This window comes from Cervus canadensis, chromosome 23, assembly GCF_019320065.1.
Source record: "Cervus canadensis isolate Bull #8, Minnesota chromosome 23, ASM1932006v1, whole genome shotgun sequence".
In the NCBI taxonomy this organism is placed as follows: Eukaryota; Metazoa; Chordata; class Mammalia; order Artiodactyla; family Cervidae; genus Cervus; species Cervus canadensis.
This window is the reverse complement of record NC_057408.1, coordinates 36,809,521-36,832,690: the sequence shown is the minus strand read 5'-3', so window position 1 is coordinate 36,832,690 and position 23,170 is coordinate 36,809,521. Positions and strand designations below refer to the sequence as shown.

At 39.7% G+C, this 23,170-nt stretch overlaps 1 protein-coding gene across 4 annotated transcripts in view; it reads left to right on the top strand.

Moving 5' to 3' along the window:
• Positions 1 to 23,170, top strand: part of GALNT1 (polypeptide N-acetylgalactosaminyltransferase 1) — a 118,792-nt gene that overhangs the window by 50,433 nt on the left and 45,189 nt on the right. For all 4 annotated transcript variants that reach the window (XM_043444351.1, XM_043444352.1, XM_043444350.1 and 1 more), the window contains 2 exons: positions 3,725 to 3,966; positions 13,072 to 13,246. In XM_043444351.1, coding sequence (XP_043300286.1) covers positions 3,828 to 3,966; positions 13,072 to 13,246 — 314 coding nt within the window. In that variant the 5' untranslated portion in view covers positions 3,725 to 3,827. The remainder of the gene's footprint in view (positions 1 to 3,724; positions 3,967 to 13,071; positions 13,247 to 23,170) is intronic.

Genomic DNA, 23,170 nt, shown 5'->3' with positions numbered 1-23,170 from the left:
GTTGTCTAAGATATTATACTTGGTGGTTGTGGTGGAAAGAGGTTAGAATGTCTGTTGAGCGTATTAGTTTAATTTTAAAAAAATCTCAGCAGCATTACCACAGAGATCTCTCATGCTACCCCTTTATGGTCATGAACATTTCAGTCTTTTCCTCCTGTAGGGACATTTAAGACATTAAAATATTTGAGTCAAAATAGATGTTACACTTGCTTCAAAACATGATATACCTGGACTTCCCTGGCGGCGTAGTGGGTAAGAATCTGCCTGTCAGTGCAGGGGACACTGGGTTGATCCCTGGTCCAGGAAGATCCCACAAGCCTTGGAGCAGCTCAGCCCGTGCACTGCAACTAGTGAGCCCACGCCCCTCAGCAAGAGAGGTCCCTGCAGGGAGAAGCCCGGGCGCCGCAGAGTAGCCCCGCTCACCCTAGCTGGAGAAAGCCTGTGAAAAGCGACGAAGGCCTAGCGCAGGCAAAAATAAAAATAAATAAATAGTATGAAAAAATTTATTTGGTTCTGTAAAACTATAACCATGTACCCAGAACTCATTCCAAAAGTTCTGAGAATATGTAGGTATAATACAATTACTTAAAAAAGACGTGACATACCGCTGATTTATTCTGAATGACTGGGAGGGTACTTAACCCATTGGTAATAGTGTTTAAGGTACTTAAAGAAATATACAACAGTTATCCTCCTAAAATTTAAATTGTTTCTTTGAAGGGTCCTCACCTCTTCTGTATTTACCTGTTTTTAAGGTTATTGAGGTTCAATTTATTATATACAGTAAAATTCACCCTTTGAAGTGTAGTCGTACCCGTTTGGACAAATGGACACAGTTTTATGACCACCACCACAAGCTGGGAGTAGAGGGTTTCCCATTATCACAAGTTTCTTCACTGTCTTTTGAGGGTAGTCCCCTACTCTTCCAAGCCCCTGGCAACAGCCGATCTGATTTCTGTCTCATAAATGGCATCATATAGTATACAAAATGCAGCCTTTTGTTACTGACCACTTTGACTTAGCATAGGGGTTATGAGATTCATCAGTGCTGTTGCGTGTACATCGAGAGTTCTTTTTGATTGCTGGACTTCTGGGTTGAAGTCTTCACTGTTTAGAGTACCACAATTTGTTTATCCATTCACCAGGTGGTGGACGTGTGGATTGTTTCCAGATTTTGATGGTTATGATTAAGTTGATAGAAAGATTGTGTACAAGTCTTTGTGTGGACGTATATTATCCTTTCTCTTAAGTAAGATTCTTATGGGAGAAAAACGCTTATTTTCTGGAGAGACTGTACCATTTTGCATTCCACTGGCAGTGTGTTAGTGGTCCAGTTACAGCAGTTCTTGCGAGCATTTGGTAGTTTTCTTTTTTCCTTTAGCTGTTTATATTGGTGCATAGTGGTGTTTCATTGTGTTTTTAATTTGCAGTTCCCTAGTAGGTGGCATTAGCGGCAAAGAATCCATCTGCCAGTGCAGGAGACACAGGAGACATGGGTTTGATCCTTGGTTCAGGAAGATCTCCTGGAGAAGGAAATGGTAACTTGCTCCAGTATTTTTGCCTGGAGAATGCCATGGACAGAGGAGCCTGGTAGGCCACAGTCCCTGGATTGCAGAGTCAGATCTGACTGAGTGCACACACACAATAGCTAACAATGTTGAAAATCTTTTCTTGTACTCATTTATCACCTGAATTGCTGTTCCACTGAAGTGACAGTTCAAACCTTTCGCCCATTGTTTTGGATTAGGGTTTTTAAACACTGTATTTGGAGAGTTTTTTATGTGGTCTGGGTACAAGTAATTTATCAAGTAAATATTTTCTCCCCATATGTGACTTGTTTTTTATTTAACTGTCTTTTGAAGATCAGATTTTATTAAGTCCAACTTCCAGTCTTTTTTTTTTTTTTTAATGATTTGTGCATTTTATTGTTAGTATCTGAGGAATCTCTGGCCAGTTTCAGAGGTTTTTGCCTCTTTTTTATTCTCCGTTCTCCCTGCACCTCCTGCTTTCTCTGTACTGCTCTCCTTCCAAATACACACACACCCACTGTGTTTCATCTTCAATTTTAGAATCTAATTGTGCTGCCTTGGAAAAATTAAACAGGGATGGGTACAGAGTTATAAAGACTTACATTGAAGTGTTCTGGGCTGTAAGCTTTGAAAGAAATAACAATCAGCAGGCTTTAGAGAACACAGAGCCACATTTGCATCCTGGATATCGCACCAGCAGTTAGACTGCTTGCTTTGCCAGTGACCAAGAGAGGTAGCCTTGCACGTGAAGTGGCTTGAAATACATGGTATATCGGCTTCTCTGGAGAGATCTGCTGTTCCTTGACCCTGTGCATTGTAATCCTTTTGGCCTTGCCCTCACCCCAGTCACTAGAGTTAGCAGTGGTTGCTCACCACATGTGAGGGACTTGAGGCAGAATCCAACAGGGCACCCCTGTTCTCAGGGTGCAAGTGGGGAGTTTTGGTTTGATGGAAGGAGACTGATAGGCAAGAAATCATAGTCCCCAGAGAGGTGAGCAGAAATCATACTTCACAGTTACAAGCGTCACTTAGTATTTTGGGGGTGCTTTTCAGGTTGCCGGCTAGCCCCTTCGTGAGGTAGGAAAGAACTGTTATCTTTTTCATAGATAAACTCTCTGGTCTGTCCTGGGTTCATGCTGCATAAAGTGCCCTTGTAAGAAGCTCCTGGGCCCCCCTGGTAGCATCCCAGCCCTTCAGAGCATCTGCGCATTGGCTTTCAGTGGGGGGCACCTGTGCCGGGTGTTTCCTCCATCCACCCAAGTGCAGCTGGTTCTTCCGTCTCCCAGGCAGCACTGACACGCGCCTTTGAGCCTTGGTGCCCACGGCTCCATGCGATGACTCCTCATCTGAGGTCCCTGGGACTGCTCCAGTGTGCCCCCAGACGAGTGCCAACGTGCCAGGAGTGTTTCCGGTCTAGCCATCCCAGATTTGGTGACCATTTCTCCAGTCATTTTCTCAAGATGTTGTAATAGATTGGGGTGGGGGTGGGGCACATAGAAACGAAACTTCGGGGAAGTCTATGCAGTTACTGTCAGAGCCAAGTCCAGGCCTCAGATCTCTCGATGCCCTTTTCTTCTATGCTTTCCATGAGTCTGTTTCTGAATAGCTGGTGACTAGCATTTTAGAATGGGATTCAGTGGGACAGAGGGATAAGAATCACTCCAGTTAAACTGCTGTAGTACAGCTACCAGGAGAGCTCATATAAATCCTTGGACCATGGGAACTCAATGGGAGTGTTTGAAATGGACTGGGAATTACTGATTTCTTAAACCCCTGTGGCAGTTAATGGCTTCGCTTTTACTTCAGCATTTAATATAGCAGTTGAATAGAACGCAGTTAAGCCCCACGTGTTTAATGGATATGAAATAGTCGCTCACTGTTTTAATTTGTATTTTCCTAATTGTAGTGAATCAAGCCCATTTTCACTTGTTTATTGGCTCTTCCGGTTTCCTTTCTGCAAAGTGCTTGTTTGTGTCATTTACCCATTTTCCTATTTTATTGTATATACTGATTTATAGGAGTTATTTGCATGTTTTTGATACTATCAATTTTTATATATTTTACAAGTATTTTTTGAAGTCTGATTTAAAACTTATTCTTCATAGTAAAATTTCATACGAGTATTAAGTTAATCTTTCGATTGTGCTTTAGGTTCTGAATTTTTTAGTTAATCTTTTTTCTTTTTCTGTCTGTAGGTTATGAAAGTGATTTCTGATGAAACTGGATTGGAATAATTTTCATGATCTTTGTATATTTATATATATATATTTTAAAATTTTGCATTTGACTTAAAGTGCCATGAGAAAATTTGCATACTGCAAGGTGGTCCTAGCCACCTCCTTGATTTGGGTACTCTTGGATATGTTCCTGCTGCTTTACTTCAGTGAATGCAACAAATGTGATGAAAAAAAAGAGAGAGGACTTCCTGCTGGGGATGGTGAGTGACATTTTAGAATAATGGGCCTGTTTTGATACATATGTTACTTGTTTGTAGTATCTCATTTGGGAACTATAGAATTTTAACATTTCTTTAGATTAATAGTAATCCCAGGCTTTCTATGTATGATGATCATATTTCTATCAGTTCTCTGGTGGGTTCTAATAACAGTATTAAAGTGTCATGTATACAATTGCTAAATACGAGTGTTCAGTGTTAAAAGTAGTTAATTTTCTGGAAGTCGTATTACCAGATAATGTAGGGAATCGCATAGCTGGGACTACCAAAACTGCAGAGATTAGTCTAATGTCGAAATGCTGAGTAGAGTGTTAAAATTGCATTATCAGGCATGAGAGAGAATTCTCTGGCCCTCCTATCTCAGTCCTAAGGGAAGAAGTTATTTTAGGTAGATGTGGTCTGGTGAGTTCATTTTGTTAATGCTGTCGATAGCTCCAGTTAGCACTTTTAGGGAGAGCTTATGAAAAGATCAGACTATAAAATCAGTGCTGCATTGAGAACACTGCAGTCTCTGGCGTGGGAAAGGAAGGAGACACCTGAAAAATTCCATTTTAGACTCTGTGTTTAAACCAAAAACCAAATGCCTCCTTTTATTATTTTTAAACAAAATGAAAATGGCTCTGCATTGTGAGTCAGTAATTTAGCTATTCTGGGCCATGCACTGTGTCTGGTTAGTTATAGAATATCTGGCTAAACAATAATTCTGTTTTTAGGAAATATATGTAAATGTTTTATTTGAATATACAGCCATATTTAAGTATCTTACACTTTTATAATGAAGGTACCTGGTCCTTTAAAATTTATAGTCTAAAACTTACTTGCCTACGTACTATAATTTTTATAGATGAGATTATGTAACCAGTTCTGTTTATTTTATGGGAAATTTGCCTAAAATTAGTCTCAGTTGCTAACCCTGAACTTTAGTAATACCTAGGCTAACCCCTAACTTTTTAATTTTTATCTTCCCCATAATTTTTAATAAGATACACTTTCATACAAGGTCAGCCTATCTGTTGACTTTCCTGGTTTCCTTTAAGGCCCTGCTGCTTAGAAAGTTTGTTGTGTGACAGGACCCTGCCTCTTTAACTGGTGTTAGAGATGTAACTCTGTTGACATTTAAATCGGAGGGCGGGTATTGCTATTCACCATTAAAAAACTAGGATATTTCCAAATGGAACGGATTAACTTTCCCCTCACTCCACCCTAACCAATTGCCATTTATAGTGGGAACTCATGGTGTTCTATCTTAAATGCAAAGGCACAATCATAAGACAGACTGGGACCTCTGTAGTGGGTGAAGACACACTTGGTCTTCACCAATGATTTGTAATGTTTTGAATGTTTTGTAAACTGCCATGTGCTGAGCACTGAGCTACGTGCCAGTGATACACATTTCAACAGTACAAAATAGTTTCTCCCTTTGGGGAACTCCCAATCCAATAGGAGAGGAAGAATAATAGACAAATAGTGATATGATAGCTTCCCTGACAGCTCATTTGGTAACGAATCCACCTGCAGTGCAGAAGACCCCAGTTCGATTCCTAGGTCGGGAAGAGCCACTGGAGAAGGGATAGGCTGCCCACTCTAGTATTCTTGGTCTTCCCTAGAGGCTCAGCTGGTAAAGAATCCACCTGCAGTGCAGAAGACCCCGGTTCAATCCGTGGGTTGGGAAGATCCCCTGGAGGAGGGAAAGGCTACCCACTCCAGTATTCTGGCCTGGAGAATTCCATGGACTGTATAGTCCATGGGATTGCAAAGAGTCGGACATGACTGAGCAACTTTCAGTGATATGGTAGATAGCACACTAGAGGTGTGTGGGAGGAAGGAACACCGTGAGGCCTCTGAGAAGGTGCTGCAGGGAAGTAACACTCAGGCTAAAGATCAGGGTGCATGGGTGTGTATTAGGTTTGATGGGTGAAGGGAATACATCCCAAGCAAAGGAGAAAAGCATGCATAAGATAAGCACATGAGAGAACAGAGTTGATGGATAGGAAAGCGTGAGGAGAGAGCACAGATGAAGCTGGGAGGTCAGCAAAGACCACATCGCAGAAGGCATTTTATAACATGCCGAGGGTTTTGCACTTCATCCTGCAGGCGAGGCATGCCATCGAAGGATTTTAAAGAAGGGAACAAGTAACCTGATGGGATCCTGACTTTCAGAACAGAGTGGCCACTTGGCTGATGAGAGAGAATGAGACATCTGAGACTGGTTGTGAGACTGCTGGGAAAGTTTGGAGATGTTCTTGGGGCCCACAATAAAATATATCGGAAGTTTGTAGATAGTGGGCTTTACACAGCAGGGAGAGTCACTGAATGTAGGTAATAGGGCAAGTGAATGTAGGTAATAGGGCAAGTGAAATGTCTCCCATGACTCTCAGGTCTCCATCTTTGGGTAAATTGATACGAGGAGGGGCCTCAGAGGCAGAGCAGCTCCAGTGGGAAGGCAGAAGGACGAGTTGTGTTTGGAGCATTTCATGTGGAGGTGCTGGGGGTGGAGGTGCTGGGGGCCGGGGGCTGCGTTCTGCAGCAGCAAGTGGCTGGGGTGGAGCATGGGGGCGGTGCTTTGGGCTCCGGAGAGTGCGGGAGAGACAGGCAGAGTTGGAGAGGATCACGGAGGGTCAGCAAGGGCAGAGAAGGCTTCTGAAAGTCAGAGGCAGCGGAAAAGCCAGAGGAAGTGGGGTCATGGAAATCCAGGAGTGACGGATGTTCGTTCAGGGATTTCACCTGAGATGAAAAAGTGGTTGTGATACGTTTCCTAATGGGATTTCTCGTTACCCTAGAAAGTGCCATTTCAGTACCAGTGGACTTGATATTTACTGGTGTGTAGCTTATCCTTTTAGGAAGCTTTGCCACACAGACTACAATAGTTAGAAGAAAGGAATGGAGCAAAAGTTGGTTTTCTGTGTACAGACATATTTTTTATGTATTCTGAAGAGGTTGAAAATATAAAGGAATGAAGTAATACTTGAAAGAACAAATTCTCAGCAGAGGAGACAGTGGGGTATCAAAACCACAAGAAAAATTTATCCTTGAAGAGGATTCTAAGTTTAGTACGCTTCTGAAAACCACTAGTGACAGGAGCATCAGAGAAAAGGAGTAGCTTTTATGCAAAGTACAGAAGTACAGAGTAAAGGAGATACGGTCTGAGAGTGCAGTGTGGAGCCATGAGAGACAACAGCACCTCCTGACAAAAGGAGAATGAAGGTGGGTGAGGGTTGTCAGCTTAGTGGCCTTGTGAGAGTCGGGTCTCAGTCTGGTGGATGGGACCTCTGTGTTGAGGAAACTTGATATTTACTATGTGGAAATAGCAAGATGGTATTGATGATTGAGAAAGAGGTCAGCAGCGGCAGGATGAGAGAAGGCTGAGCAGTACGATGCCAGGAGGTGAGTTAATAGCTGAAGGGAGAGACTTAATGAGAGGCCTGTGATTCCAGACGGGGCCGTAGAGCATCCATTTTTCAAACTGTGTTTCAAGGGATTGAAGGGAAAGAGTGGGGAAATGACTAAGGGAATGGGGACAATGGCTGCCAAGCAAGAACAGTTTGGAAAATCTGCTCTGACGGGACGTTTCAGTGCAGTGGGCACTAGGAGGTCCCAAATAGTGTAGGAACGCTAAGGTTACTGCTCTCAATATACGGCTACTGAGAAATTGTGGTGCCTGTGAAGAGATCTTTCACTAAAGTAGTTGGGAGAGGGTTGACAGGCAATGGCATCAAGGATATAGACCTTCTTATTGGGATTAGCAGCTACAGTCAGTGACCTGGAAGAATATAAGTCTCTTCTGTTAGAACACATAAGGTCTCCAGGATCTTCATTCTCTGAGGCATTTGAAAAACCAAATTAACAACAAGCAGATATGACACTCCAGAGCAGTTGTCTCAGTATTGTAAGGACCTCCTTTCTGAACTGCTTTGAACAGCTTTACAGCTCCAATTTGGTGAAATTTACCAAATTCTGTTCTTTATACTGTTATGTGCAATTAAGCAGAATGGATTCATTATCCCCATGATAATGTTCATCAGATTATCCTAGGGTCTTACATGTACTCGCTACTCACCTACATCAGGTACCAGCAGGCCTGTCTGGTGATTACACAGGGTTGATTTTATTCTGTTTTGTTTTATATTCTTGAGCAGTTCTCTCTCATGGTTTTATATTTACTTGTATTTTATACACCAGACTCTCTGAGAATAGGAAAATTCTTCTTTTGCTAGGGAATTAGATAAAATTGCCCTTGGAAAAATAAAATTAGTACAAGTTATGTCTTACAAGTATTTTTGCAACTCCTCTGCCTTGTTGGAATTAACTCATTCAGTTTATGGATTTGGATGTTGCATAGAACATTCAGTATTTTTACAGATACACTTTCAAGTAGGAGTTAATCCTTTGTGCCAGCTCGGTACATGATTTTCAGATTACTAAAATATTGATTATTCCAAGTTTTTACATGCTTATGCTAGAATTACTTCAGTTGTCAAAAATTAGGAAGACTTTGAGAACATATTTTATAGAAGAAACTTTAGATAATTAAAAACTTAAAAATATTGTTAGTAAAGACTTTCAGAAACTATTAACAGACTTTTAGTGTACTTAGAGTTTTATTTGTACACATTACAAGTGAATTGAATATAAAATTGGAATAAGGGTTAAAACAGGTATTGAGGTAGCAGAGAGTTATCAGTGAATTTTGTTATATGCAATAATATTTTGATGTTAAAAAATTAGGTAATTTGCTTTGTTTATATAATACTTATTATTTTATATAACACTAAGAAAGCAGAAACATTTCAATTATCATTGTAAGCCAAGTCCCAATTTCAGAGATATTAAAATATGGGAAAAATATTTTGGAGTAAGTGAAATATAGTGCCTAAAAATAGGAAAAATTATAATCACCTAAGAAAATTGCTTGGGAGAAATGCTTTTAGCTTTTTATCTTCCCAAATGGAAATCATCTAACTTTGAAAAAGTGAAAGTGTTAGTCAGTCAATCATGTCAGACTTTTTGTGACCCCATGAACTGTAGCCCACCAGACTCCTCTGTCCTTGGAATTCTCCAGGTAAGAATACTCGAGTGGGCAGCCATTCCCTTCTCCAGGGGATCTTCCTGACTCAGGGGTCGAATCTGGGTCTCCTGCACTGCAGACAGATTCTTTATGACTGAGCCACCAGGGTTTATTCTACTTCCAAGAGAAAATACAAATTGTAGAAATTTGTAAGATGTGTTAAAGCTACGGTATGTCATGTGATTTGTATATGTAAATCTCATTTGGCAGCAATCAGAGTGAACTTGTAGTGTTTTTGATAATTAAATTTTCTAAGAAATGAAACTTCTCTACTTTGTCATGTAGATGAAGTTTAGCTAAAGTATACAATAAAATGTTAGTATTGTGTTTTCACATAATACTTTAGAACAAGACTTAGTTACCCCCTTGTCAAAGCTGATTTGATTCTTAGAAATGATCTACATATGAAATTTTATGCCAAAGAAAGTATTTTTTCAGTTCAGGAAAATGATAATATCCAAACCCATTTCCATTGCTTTCAAACAAATTTCACTGATCTCTTTTTTAATTTACATGAAAGACTGGTAAGTAGAAAATAAGGAAAGTTAATACTTACTATCTTTTTTGTTAGCTGCTTTTTGCAAGTGTGATAGTCTACGGGGTCGCACGGAGTCAGACACGACTGAAGTAACTTAGCAGCAGCAATAAAAGTATTCATTAACTAGTTGCATTTTATCCTGGCATCTTTGCCAAAGAAAATTAGTTTACTGGTCCCCCTTTAATCCTTTGGGATATTATAATTTCTAAATTCAGGTATTGTGGTGGGTTCTGTAAGCAGTAGTCACAAGACTTTTGATTTATGGTCATTTTAAATGTGGCTCTGAAAACTCACATGTATCAGTAGGTTAAAGTATGTAATGTGGGTATTACACTAGATATTCAGGTTGTTAATAAGTATCAGCTGATCAAATTTGTAAAGTATTGTAGCCAGGAAGATTTTGTATGTTGTACAGTTTTGCCCAATTCTTTAAGACTTCCAGGCTGGAGTTCACTATGATGGGGCAGGATTTTAGTTTTCTGGTTATACAGTCTCTTAGGCTATAAGCAATCAAGTTTATACTACTAGTCTTACTAGTTCTTACTGTAATTTCTTGAGTGCTCCTTCATACTCCCCCAATCCTCATGGAAAATTTGAAACATAAACAAAATTAGAGAAAACAGAAAATTGGTCTCCCGTATACCCATCATCTGGAGAAGGGCAAGGCTACCCACTCCAGTATTCTGGCCTGGAGACTTCCATGGACCGTATCACCCATGGGGTCGTAAAGAGTCGGACACAACTGGGCAACTTCCACATACCCAGCATGTCTTCAGCAGCTGTCAATGCAAAGCTAGTCTTGTGGCATAGATACATGGTACCTCTTTCTTCTTGTCCTCCCCACCCTGCTTTGTTGGTTGTTGTTGAAGAAGAAGAAACTGTTTTCTTTTCTCCAGTTTTCCACAGTCAGGATTTGCATTCTGTTAATGTTTTTTTTTTTTTTAAATCATGTCCTCCGTCACCAGTAGTATTTCCTGTGAATTGATAAGTGGGTCCAGGGGCTCGATTACATTCAGAATCTACTCCACCTCACCTTGCCTCAGGCGAAAATATGTTATAGATGGTGTTCTGTATAACTTAATATAATACTCAATTAAAAATTTAAAAACTGAGCAGTGTGAGAATGTTTCCATTTTAACTTTTCTTTAAAGCATCATCTTATACTAAAATAGGGCACAGGTAACAGAAGGACATTTATAACCAGGGCCACTAGATGTCTCCCACCTACTCTCTATTTGTGCCATGCACAAAAGGTAAGTGTGACTTCCAGAACTCCAGTGCTTTGTACTGACCCCTGAGTGTCCCAATCCCCAAGTCTGTTCATTGCTCTTTATTTTCAGAGACAGGTAAGTAGAAACTGACTGTGAGAGTTTAATAATTTATGGTTTTTTAAGTTTTAAAAGTTTATATGAACATTGTGTTTCTGTACTTATAGTTTTTATTGTTATTGAAAATTTTTGTCACTGAGAATTTTTTTAAAATTCTTATATTTAAAGAGCTTACTTGGCAAACATTAGATAGGATTTGTTTTTTAAAATTGTATTACAGAGAGTTTATGATTTTTCAAGTTATTTCCTAATATTTTAACTTCCTTCCTGAAATCAGTTTCTAAGCTTCCTAGAATGGGGAACATTCTTATACACCATTTTTTCCTTGATAGTTCTTGAAAACAGATTTTATGTTCTGTTTCTGTTTTATGTTGAAGGCATAGTGAGTGATATTCTGCAGCTCTGGTATGGATAGGTTGCTTTGTACCTGCTCTGGACAGTCGTCCTGTAGGCCAGCTTTGCCGACAAGCGCTGTTCTCAGTCGGGCAAAGCCTGTCCGAAGAGAACTCCTGGTTCTTCTACTACCGTGATGTCGTCAGACATTTCCATCCAGAGACTTTGGGGGGATACCTTAAAAACACACTGCAGGAGAATAAAACTTTCAGCTTAAAAAACAAGTAATGTATAAACAGATAGTTCCATCCCATTCTTACCCTCACCTCATTCTCTATCCGTCCCTTTTAGGTGGGAAGTTTAACACAATTTTTTCAAATTTAATATATTCTAGAACATAAACATAAAAGAACGTTTTTCTTGGAACACTTTTTAATATCTCAAAAGTATATAACTAGGAACAAGATTTGGGATTTGCTGGTCAGAAATATTCTTCTTTTTACTAATACAGCCAGTCCTCCGTATCTGTGGATTATACGGAGGGGTGATTGTGCCACATACCTTTTTATATAAAGGATTTGTACATCTGCAGATTTTGGTATCCACAGGGCGGGGTGACGGGTGTCTTGGAACTAGGCCCTCATGGATACTGAGAAACAACTCTATGTTAAGAGACAACATTACTTCTGATTAGAATTACATTTCTTGATGTTCCACCTTGCATAATGCTTATTATAATGTCTACTATTGTTAATTCTAGGATTCATTGTGATTTATTTTGAATAACACTTGTACTCATGTATTAATTTAGCATATAGTTATAAAATGCCTGTTAAACACTGCTAAACTCCACAGAAGGTACATGAATAAACAAAAAACTCCAGCTAATAAAGAAATCATAATCTAGCTAGGTGGGGTGTTATAGGCATGTTTAGCAATCATAATTAGGGAAAGCTGTTGATTAGAGGGACTTTGCTTCTGGCTCAGTGATAGAGAATCTGCCTGCCAATGCAGGAGATGCAGTTTTGATCCCCGGGTCGGGACAATTCCCTGGAGAAGGGAATGGCAACCCACTCCAGTATTCTTGCCTGGGAAATCTCATGGACAGAGGAGCCTGGAAGGCTACAGTCCATGAGGTCAGAAAGAGTCGGACACGACTGAGCGTCTAAACAACAACAACAATTGATTAGAGACATAGAGCCCTGGATGAAATGATGTGGTCAAAAGTAGCAAGCCCTTGAGAGAGATACAGAAAAGCTGCAGGAGAGAAGCCGTCGTAGCTGGGCCTTGGAGGACTAGTGTGGGTTTGGTGTTGCGCAGGTAGAGGTGGGAGGTGCCAAGGGAGGAGGCCAGTTTGAGCAGAGGCACCAACGCAGGTAGGCCTGAGGCACAGAGAGGAGAGCTGGAGGCGCTGCCTGACGGGAGGGTGAGCATCTGGGGGCTGGGAAGCGGAGAGCCCAGCGGGTGGTAGGTTTGGAAACTTAAATTTCCTGTTAAAGAGATTAGACTCCCAGAGACCGTGGGAATAGCACAATGAAGACTGTGCTTTAGAGAAGTTACTGTGGCCACAATATTCGAGATGGGAGTGCCAAGGCCATGCAGTGATTCAAGGGAGTGGTGCATGGTGAGAAGGTCTGGAGTCAGGGCACAGTGTGGAAGCAAGGGACAGGGCAGCCCCTAGGCTGTGTCCCAGATCGGTAGAGGATGGGCTCAGAGGTGGCTCTGGTTGTTGAGGGCATAGTTTAAACATAAAGGTTATTCAATAGAAACATGAATTAATTGCTATAAAATTAATGTTAGTTAAATTTCCTCCTTATTCTTAGTTCTAGAGCCAGTACAAAAGCCTCATGAAGGTCCTGGAGAAATGGGGAAACCAGTCGTCATTCCTAAAGAGGATCAAGAAAAGATGAAAGAGATGTTTAAAATCAATCAGTTCAATTTAATGGCAAGTGAGATGATTGCACTCAACAGATCCCTACCAGATGTTAGGTTAGAAGGGTGAGTACCTGGTGTGGTCCTGATAGTACTGAACATGAATGAAAAGTTGTTCTGAATTCGCAGTAAATTGCACTTTAGTGTTGACTATCCTTGAAATGAATGTTACATCGCTGAGTTACTTCTTACCACCACCCCCCACTTAAGAAATAATTAAATGCTGGTAAAATAACATCTTAAGTTCTAGAGATCTTTGGAACCATGTGTTTTAGGCTTTGAAAGATAATTGTTTATCTTGATGGATTTAGTAGGGATTTTAAACCTCATTATTACCAAAGCATTTATATAATCAATTTTATAAAGGATCATTTTAAGTTGTGTGTATCTTAAAACAGTGAAGTATACAGTCATAAGCATACAAATTAGTGAATTGCTACATACATGTTATCCTGTCTAATCATCGTCCAAATCAAATTATAGAACATTTTCCTCTCCTCTAAAAGTTCTCTTATGTTCCTTTCCGATCAGTACTCCCAACCCCAGGGGCAGCCATTGTTTTGATCTCTAAACATAGATTAGTTTTGTCTTTCTTTGAGCTTTTTATAGATGAATCTATACTGTTTATAGTCTGGTGTCTCTGAGTTCCATATTGTTGCGTATATCAGAAACTTGTTGTTTTCCATTGCAGTGTGGTGGTTGTTATATGAATATACCATAACTTACACACTGATAGATATTTGGGGTGTTTCCACTTTTTCATTATTATGAATAAAGGCTATGGTGATACTTCTGTGAATGTTTTAGGAAGACCTAGGCTCTTATTTCTATTTGGTGTATATATTGGGGAAAGGAATAGGGTATACACTTACGTAGCTTTAGCACATTCTTCTAAGATGGTTGTACCAACTGACACTCCCACCAGCACCTAATGTCCAGCTGTGCCATGTGATACAGGTGTCTGGACTAGAGGACAACAGGCGCTGTTAAGAGCAAGGGAGCTGTCTAGAGAAAGGTGGACAAAGTGAACATTCTAGCTGTGAGACACCCTTAGCCACCTTTCCTTCTGTGGTAATGCTTCAGTAATGCCAGCAGCTGAGCTTTATCCCACCAGGCAAGAGATTGGAGGATCTTTTTCAACAGAATTGGACTAGCCCTAGAGAAAAGGAAAACAACTGCAGACACTGACATCAGAGACGCTCCAATTTAATGACGGTAGCCTGATCACTCCAATGAAGAAAACTCATAGTCAGAAAGCCTCACATACTGAGAGCTTACAGTCAGTTTCTTGGCCTTCTATTTTTTTTTTTTTTTTGGCCTTCTATTTTTAATCTTAGATAACCAAGAAATACTAGACATCACAGAAAACTCTCAAACATGGAAAGTGTAGTTCAGAACTTTAAGCAGCTTGGAGGAAGCAAAGACTGACTATTCAGTTAGAATTCCATCACCTCCTAGCTTTGTTCATAGTAATACTTCCTAAGGCCCACTTGACTTCACACTCCAGGATGTCTGGCTGTAGGTGAGTCTCTACACCATCGTGATTATCAGGACCATTAAGTCTTTTTTTGTACCATTCTTCTGTGTATTCTTGCCACCTCTTCTTGATCTTTTCTGCCTCTGTTAGGCCCTATTCCTAACCTTTATTTTGCCCATTTTTGTATGAAGTGTTCTCTTGGTATCTCTGATTTTCTTGAAGAGATGTATAGTCTTTCCCATTTTATTGTTTTCCTTTATTTCTTTGCATTGTTCGCTTAAGAAGGCTGCCTTACTTCTCCTTGCTATTCTTTGGAACTTTGCATTCAGTTGGGTATATCCATTAACTATTTCCTTTGCTTTTCACTTCTCTTCTTTTCTCAGTTGTTGGAAAGGCCTCCTCAGACAGGAGGCTTTCTTGCATTTTGCTTTCTTCTGTTTCTTTTTCCTGGGGGATGATTTTGGTCACCACCTTTTGTATGGTGTTTCAAACCTCCATCCATAGTTCCTCAGGCACTCCTGTGTATCAGGTCTAATCCCTTGCATCTATTTGTCACTTCCACTCTATAATCATAAGAGATTTGATTTAGGTCATACCTGAATGGCCTAGTGGTTTTCCCTACTTTTCTTCAATTGAAGTTTGAATTTTGCAATAAGGAGCTTATGATCTGAGCTGCAGTCAGCTCCAGGTCTTGTTTTTGCTGACTGTATAGAGCTTCTCCATCATTGGCTGCAAAGAATATAGTCATTCTGATTTCAGCATTGACCATCTGGTGATGTCCATGTGTAGAGTCGTCTCTAGTGTTACCAGGAGAGGGTGTTTGCCATGACCAGGAAGTTCTCTTGGCACAACTCTGTTAGCCTTTGCCCTTCTTCATTTGTACTCCAAACTTCCTTGTTTCTCCAGGTATCTCTTGACTTTCTACTTTTGCATTTCAGTCCCCTATAATGAAAAGGACATCTCTTTTTGCTGTTAGTTCTAGGAGGTCTTGTAGTTGTTCGTAGAACTGTTCAACTTCAGCTTTTTTGGCATTAGTGGTTGAGGTGTAGACTTGGATTACTGTGATGTTGAATGGTTTACCTTGCAAATGAACCAAGATCATTCTCTTGATTTTGAGATTGCACCCAGGTACTGCATTTTGAACTCCTGTTGACTGTGAGGGCTACTCCCATTTCTTCTAAGGGATTGTTGCCCACAGTAGTAGATATAATGGTCATCTGAATTAAATTTTCCATTCCCATCCATTTTAGTTTACTGATTCTTAAATGTCAGTGTTCACTCTTGCCATCTCCTGTTTGAGCACATCCAATTTACCTGATTCATGGACCTAACATTCCAAGTTCCTATACAGTATTGTTCTTTACAGCATCAGACTTTACTTTCACCACCAGATACATCCACACCTGAGCATTATTTGCACTTTGGCTCAGCCTCTTCACTCTTTCTGGAGCTGTTTCTCCGCTCTTCCCCAGTAGAGTATTGGACACCTACCGACCTGCAGGGATGGTGCCCATCTTCCAGTTTCATATCTTTTTACCTTTTTTTCATCCTGTTGATGGTGTTCTCAAGGCAAGAATGCTGAAGTGGTCTGTCATTCTCTTCTCCAGTGGACCATGTTTTGTCTCCTGCAGAGGCATGAACCCACAGCGGCCTGCCTTCTGGTCAGGAGTGCTGGCAGCAGCAGTCCTGGGAGGCGTGGCGTGCTGACATAAGTCCTCTTGCCGTTAGCGCTATCACAGAGCCTCTGTCTCTGTCACGGAGACTGCAGACTCCAGGACTGGTCTACCTCAGGCCAAACTACTGGGAGGGAGCACAGCCCCATCCATCAGCAGAAAATTGTATTGAAGATTTACTGAGCATGACCCTGCCCACCAGAGCAAGGAGTGTTTTCCCAACAGCGAGTCCCTCCCATCAAGAAGCTTGCACAAGCCTCTTATCCTCATGCATCAGAGAGCAGACAGAAAAGCAAGAACTGCAATCCCGTGGCCTCCAGAATGAAAACCACAGTCACAGAAAACTAACCAAAATGATCACATGGATCACAGCCTTGAGTAACTCAATGAAACTGTGAGCCATGTTGTGTAGGGCCACCCAAGACAGTTGGGTCATGGTGGAGAGTTCTGACAAAACATGGTCCACTGGAGAAGGCAATGGAAAACTAGTAATAATTACATAAAAAAGCATCACAAGAAAAAAAAAAATTAACTCCAGGGAGTCAATATTGTGAAAATGACTATACTACCAATTGCAGTCTACACATTCAGTGTGATCCCTATCAAATTACCAATGGCATTTTTCACAGAACTGGAACAAAAATTTTGCAGTTCATAATGAAACACAGAAGACCCCAAATAGCCAAAGCAATCTTGAGAAAGAATGTAGCTGGAGAAGTCAACCTTCCTGACTTCAGACTATACCACAAAGCTACAGTCATCAAGACAGTATGGTACTGGCACAAAAATAGAAATATAGACCAATGGAACAAGATAGCCCAGAGATAAACCTACATGCCTATGGGTACCATATTTTTGGAGGCAAGGGGTCAAGGATGTTAGACCAAAGGAGGCAAGAATATTACAGTGGGACAAAGATCGCCTCTTCAGTAAGTTGTGCTGGGAAAACTGGGCAGCTACATGTAAAAGAATGAAATTAGAGAACTTCCTAACACCATACACAACGATAAACTCAAAATGGATTAGAGACCTAAATGTAAGACCAGAAACTGTAAAACTCTTAGAGGAAAACAGAACACTCTGTGATATAAATCACAGCAGGATCCTCTGTGACCCACCTCATAGAGTAATGGGAATAAAAACAAAAATAAACTAGTGGAATCTAATTAAATTTAAAAGCTTTTGCACAGCAGAGCAAACTATAACAAGGTGAAAAGACAACCTTCAGAATGGGAGAAAATAATAGCAAATGAAACAACTGACAAAGGATTAATTTCCAAAATATACAGGCTGCTCAGACAAGTCAATACCAGAAAAACAACCCAATCAAAAAGTGGGAAAAAGACCTAAATAAACATTTCTCCAAAGAAGACATACAGATGGCTAACAAACACATGAAAACATACTCCAGGGAACATTTTTTTAAAAATTGTTCACAGAATGCAGTCATGGTTTATCATTACATGGAACAGGTTTGAATAAAGTCAGAATAAGGAAACCATTGAATACTGTGCCTATAAAAATTAAACTAAGGGGCTGGAGAGGATCTGTTCATCTAGCAAACTGGTTAAGTGGACATCAATCAAAAGAAGCTTCATTATAAACTTAGATTTTCACAAATTGTACTTTCTGAATAATGTAATAGTTATTGAAGCAAGCTAGGTTTCTCAGGGAAGTCTCAGATTCAGCAATGTTTAAAAGAACCTTAACTATTACTGTTTATAGGAGAGTTGTTTTTGTACTTTAATAATTCCCCTAAATACATCACTGCTATCAATACATTTTATTAAGTGTTTTCTAAAAGTCTTTCGTGTGGTTCTTGAAGATACTTTTATTAATGAGTAGTTTTTAATTGTATTATAAGCACTAGTTTTTGCAGAGTGAACAACTTTATGATAGGGAGATCAGTGTTTAAATGATGTGATACTTATGCTTGTACACCAAATTTGGGGCTTAATGAGAACTCTCAGACTTGAAAAACTCTTGCTTTGTGCTGGATTGCTAGTCCAGCTGCTAAAACAGTCTTTCTGGCAACCGTTGGGTCTCTGTGGGACTAGGCTGCTTCCAGGTGGAAGTGGCACAAAATCACTACTACTACTGAAGAGCCTTTTTTTTCCCCTTAAACCTTCTTATTCCATCTGTGTGCTTTTATTCTTTGTTTAAAAACATTCTGAAAAGCTTTTTATTATGGAAATTTTCAAATATATACAAAATAGAGATAATAATGTGAACTCTAATGTATTCATCACCTTGCTTCAATAATTCCTGAAAGTTCTATTGTGTAGCCTCATTTATACCCTCTAAGATGTCCTGCAACAATCTCCATCTCCTGGTATTTACTCTCTGGATGTCTCTTTCTATGTTGTGCCAGGGTTGGTCTGTATGACCGGCAGAACACAGTACAGGTGATGAAGTGTCATCTTCCAGTGTCCTATCTTTCTGCCTTTTCATACTGTTCATGGAATTCTTGTGGCAAGAATATTGGATTGGGTTGCCATTTCCTCCTCCAGTGGACCACATTTTGTTAGAAGTGTTCACTATGACCCATCCGTCTTGGGTGGCCCTGCACGGTATGGCTCATAACTTCACTGAGTTATGCAAGCCCCTTTGCCACAAAAAAGCTGTGATCCATGAAGGAGAGGTTATAAAATACACTGTGGTTTCCAGTTTGGTCTTTTATTCTCACTTGGATCATTGACTGGGGTCAGCCAGCTGACATGAGAGGAGTAGTGCTTTGGAAAAGCCCACACGGTTTGTGGATTTGGGGGATCAATCAGGTGAGTGAGATGAGAAGCAGATTCCCCAGTCCCAGACAGAGACATACCGTTTGTAAATATTACAGTATTTATCTCTGAAAGATAGGACTCCTAGAATCAGGGAAAAAGAGAAATCATGGTACCATTTTTCATACCTCAAAATATATTAATAGTGAGTGACTCCTTGGTAACCTGAAATACCCAGTTAGTGTTTACATTTCCTAGTTATGTCATATATTTCCCTTTTTAAATAGTGTTTGTATCAGGATTGCAACTGGTAGGTATCTCTCTCAAGTCTTTCTCAGTCTGTAGGTTACCTCTTCTTTTTTACCCTCATGGTTTATTATTTGAAAACCAGGTAAAGTGTCTTATGGGCTTCCCTTGTTGGCTCAGCTTGTAAAGAATCAGCCTGTAATGCAGAAGACCTGGGTTCGATCCCTGGGTTGGGAAGATCCCCTGGAGAAGGGACAGGCTACCCATGCCAGTATTCTGGCTTAGAGAAATTCCACAGACTGTATGGTCCATAGAATCGCAGAGAGTCGGACACGACTGAGTGACTCACTCACTTTCACAGTGTCTTGTGTCCTTCCTGAGCCTGCATTTTGCTAATTGCGTCACTGGTACCATTCATTGTTCCTCTCTTCCCTGTAGATCGATAAGTTAATGGTGTTTTGTACCAATATCCTTGAAGTCAAGTGAGTTCTGGCTTATTAGACAGGTCTATTATATGTCTCATTGGGCTTCCCAGGTGGCTCAGTGGTAAAGAATCCTCCTGCCAATGCAGGAGACTTGGGAGATGCCAGTTCAGTCCCTGGGTCGGGAAGATCCCCTGGAGTAGGAAGTGGCAACCCACTCCATTGTTACCTGGACAATTCCATGAACAGAGGAGCCTGGAGGGCTGTAGTCCAAAGGGTCTTAAAGAGTCAGAAGCTGCTAAGCATGCAAATGGTATGTCCCATCAGTCTGTGTTCTCTCACTGAAACTGCTATTAGCCAGGCTTTGGACTACTTGCATTGATTCTCTGAGTCCCTTTTATTTTTATCTTTTCTCATCTTTCTGTTTACTTCCAGGGAGAACTCTTAGGCTGTCTTTCAGCTCTTCTTTTGAATTTCTTTTATTTGTTAAATTTTTAATTACTAAGTGCTTGCCATTGTTTTCTGACTTCTTAAAAATATAGACATAAAACCCTGCAATTTACTTTTTTATTCATGGAAATATTTGTGAGATGTTTAGTATAACAATCGCCTTTTCATCTTTCTAGTTTTTAAAGTAATTTTAATTTGGTTTAAAAAATTATCAGTCCCATGTGGCTGCTGGTAAGTGCCTCAGAGAGATTGCTGTAGCCCAGAACAATTGAATCAGGCTTGAATCCAGGGCTTCTGACTTCTTTTTCCCTTCTTTCTCCACCTAATTACTGAAAGTTACTTTTTTTCCCCTCATTTTGTTAACTGTTCCTTCTACTATTAGATAAAATTCTGGAAACAGATCAAAATCTACAGAATTCTGTTTTCTCATTTCAGATAAGGTTCTTTTAGATGATTTTGATGAACTTCTGAAAATTGCTCTGCTTACAATTTTTGAGACCTACAGTTTTGTATTCTTTCAGGTGTTTCCAGTGACTTTGTTATAATTCTGTAAATAGTAGTTCCAAGGCTGATGTATATTTTGTTTCAGTTAAGTAAAATTTTGTAAACAGTATTGTAAACTACTCTTTGTTGTTGTTTTGACTGTGCTGAGTCTTCATTGCAGAGTGGGCTTCTCTGGTTGGGGTGCGTGGGCTCTAGAGCATGCGGGCTTAGTTGCCCCTCGGCATGTGGGATTGGGACTGAACCTGCATCCCCTACTTTGGGAGGCATATTCTTAACCACTGGGCTACCAGTTACCCAAATCTTACTCTTTGTATCTGTATCCTCTTAGAATGTGGTTTTCTACCTGCTTCATGAAATGTAAATTTTTTTGTTTTACAAGTCTAGTGAGTTCCCTGATTTCTTTCTGTTGCCCTAAGACATACATGATATAGTTTTAAAAAAATGTTTTAAAATACTTGAAGTTTTTTTCTTTTGCATTTTCCATTTTTACTGGTGGTCTCCTAATCTTTTTGAATGAAATGGTCTAAAAATTCAGAAAGCTGTAGGAGATAACAAAGCTTTGTACCAACCACTAACTTTATTGAATCTCAATAAGTTGCCATATTCTCTTCATATTTTGTTTTTAGCAGTAAAACTTTACAGCTACATTTGAAACCATTTGTGTATCCCTCCCCAGTTATATTCCATTCTTCCCTAACTATAGGTCTGATTTTTTGCATTTATCACTGCTGCTTGTCTTTCTGTCTACCTACCTACCTAAATAATATATAGTATAGTTTCATAGTTTTAACAAATGCTAGTACAGCATATGTACATATTCTTCTACAACTTTAAAACTGTTTTTGTTTAAGCATTGATTTTGAAATTTGGCCATGTCATTACATGTAATTCTAGGTTATTCATTTTAAGTGCTTTGTAGAAGTCCATTGTGTGAATATGCATCACAGTTTACTGATTGTGCTTTTACTTAAGGGTTTATATTTTAAAGTTACAAAGTATCTGTAAATATCCTTTTTAAGCCAACATGTTATTACATCTCTTGTACAGATGTAAAAGTTTTCTCTGGAACAGTGCTTTCCGAATGTAGATTTTGGGACTTCGCTGGTGGTCCAGTGATTAAGACTCAGAGCTTCCAATGTAGGGGGTACAAGTTCAATCCCTGGGTGGGGAGCTGTGATCCCACATACTGTGTGGTACCGCTGAAAAATAAAGCAAATTAAATAAAAAAACCTAAATTGCAGGTCATGACCCTTCAGTTATTAATGGATATGAGATCAATTTAGAAAACCTTAGGCCTTACGTTTGTTTTTTTTTAAATGATATTTCATACACAATGTGAGTACCTGTTAGCATTTTAATTAGTGAAATAGAAGATAATCAGAGTATGTTTCATGTAATAAGTTTATTTTTCATTAATCATTGTTTCAGAATATATGTTCTGGATTACTGTAAAATATATTTGTTACCATGGATTATGGTCAGTTTCACAGAGATATGAAATAATTGTGCTGAGAGGAATGCACTTTAAATTTCATAGGGTTTTTTAAAAATTGCTCCCACTGTGGTTTCACCAGTTTATGTTTTCCAGCTGCAGTGGATGAGATATTCATGCAGAGTATAGGAGTGGCATGAGTAAGATTAATAGAGGCATGGTCAAGGTGAAGAACTCAAATTCTGATAAAATTCTGATTGTATATTTAAGACAGAGGCTGTCAATGCTGACAGATTGGGTGTGGAGCAAAAGAAAAAAACGGACCTGATGAGCTATCTGAATTATAGTGATAGTTTACATATAGTGATAATTTCTTGCCAAGATGGAAAGAAGAGGAGAGTAGAAATATGGGAATAGAAATCAAGAATTGTTAGCACATATTTATAAAATCCTGGCATTCAGGGGAGAGGTTGCAGCTGGAGTCACTAAAGGAACAAGAGAATTTAAAGACAGTACTGGTTGAGATATCCGGCTATTATCCACCAGGAGTGGATGAGGTGAAAAAGAGGTTAGGGTTCCAGCCGTCAAAGATTGAGAAAAGAAGGAAGATCTAGCAAGAGGCTGAGGAGAGGTGAAATAATGTCTCAAGGAGGAGCTGGCCAACTATGTTAAATCTACTGAGAGGTGAAGTAAGGTGAGACGTCTAAATTGACCAGTGGATTTCAGTGCGTGGAGGTTACTGAACAGAATTGTACCTTTGGAGTAATGGGAATGAAATCATGATTTAAAAGAATGGGGAAGTTTTCCATTTTTATATGGCTGGTGGTCTGGACCAACTCTCTAGTTGAGAACATATAGAGAGTTGGGAAAAAATACATAAAAATCATCTGCTTGAAAATGTCTAGAGGTTAGAAGGCAGAGATTAGAAGGTAGTAAAGAATTATAGAGCCAAAATCTGAGAGAAGATAGAAACCCAGAGAAATGAGCTTAGAGTTTGGAGGCTACCTTTACCTAGAGGCATCTACTGTATCTGGAAGATATATTCTGAAAAACTAGAGTGCTT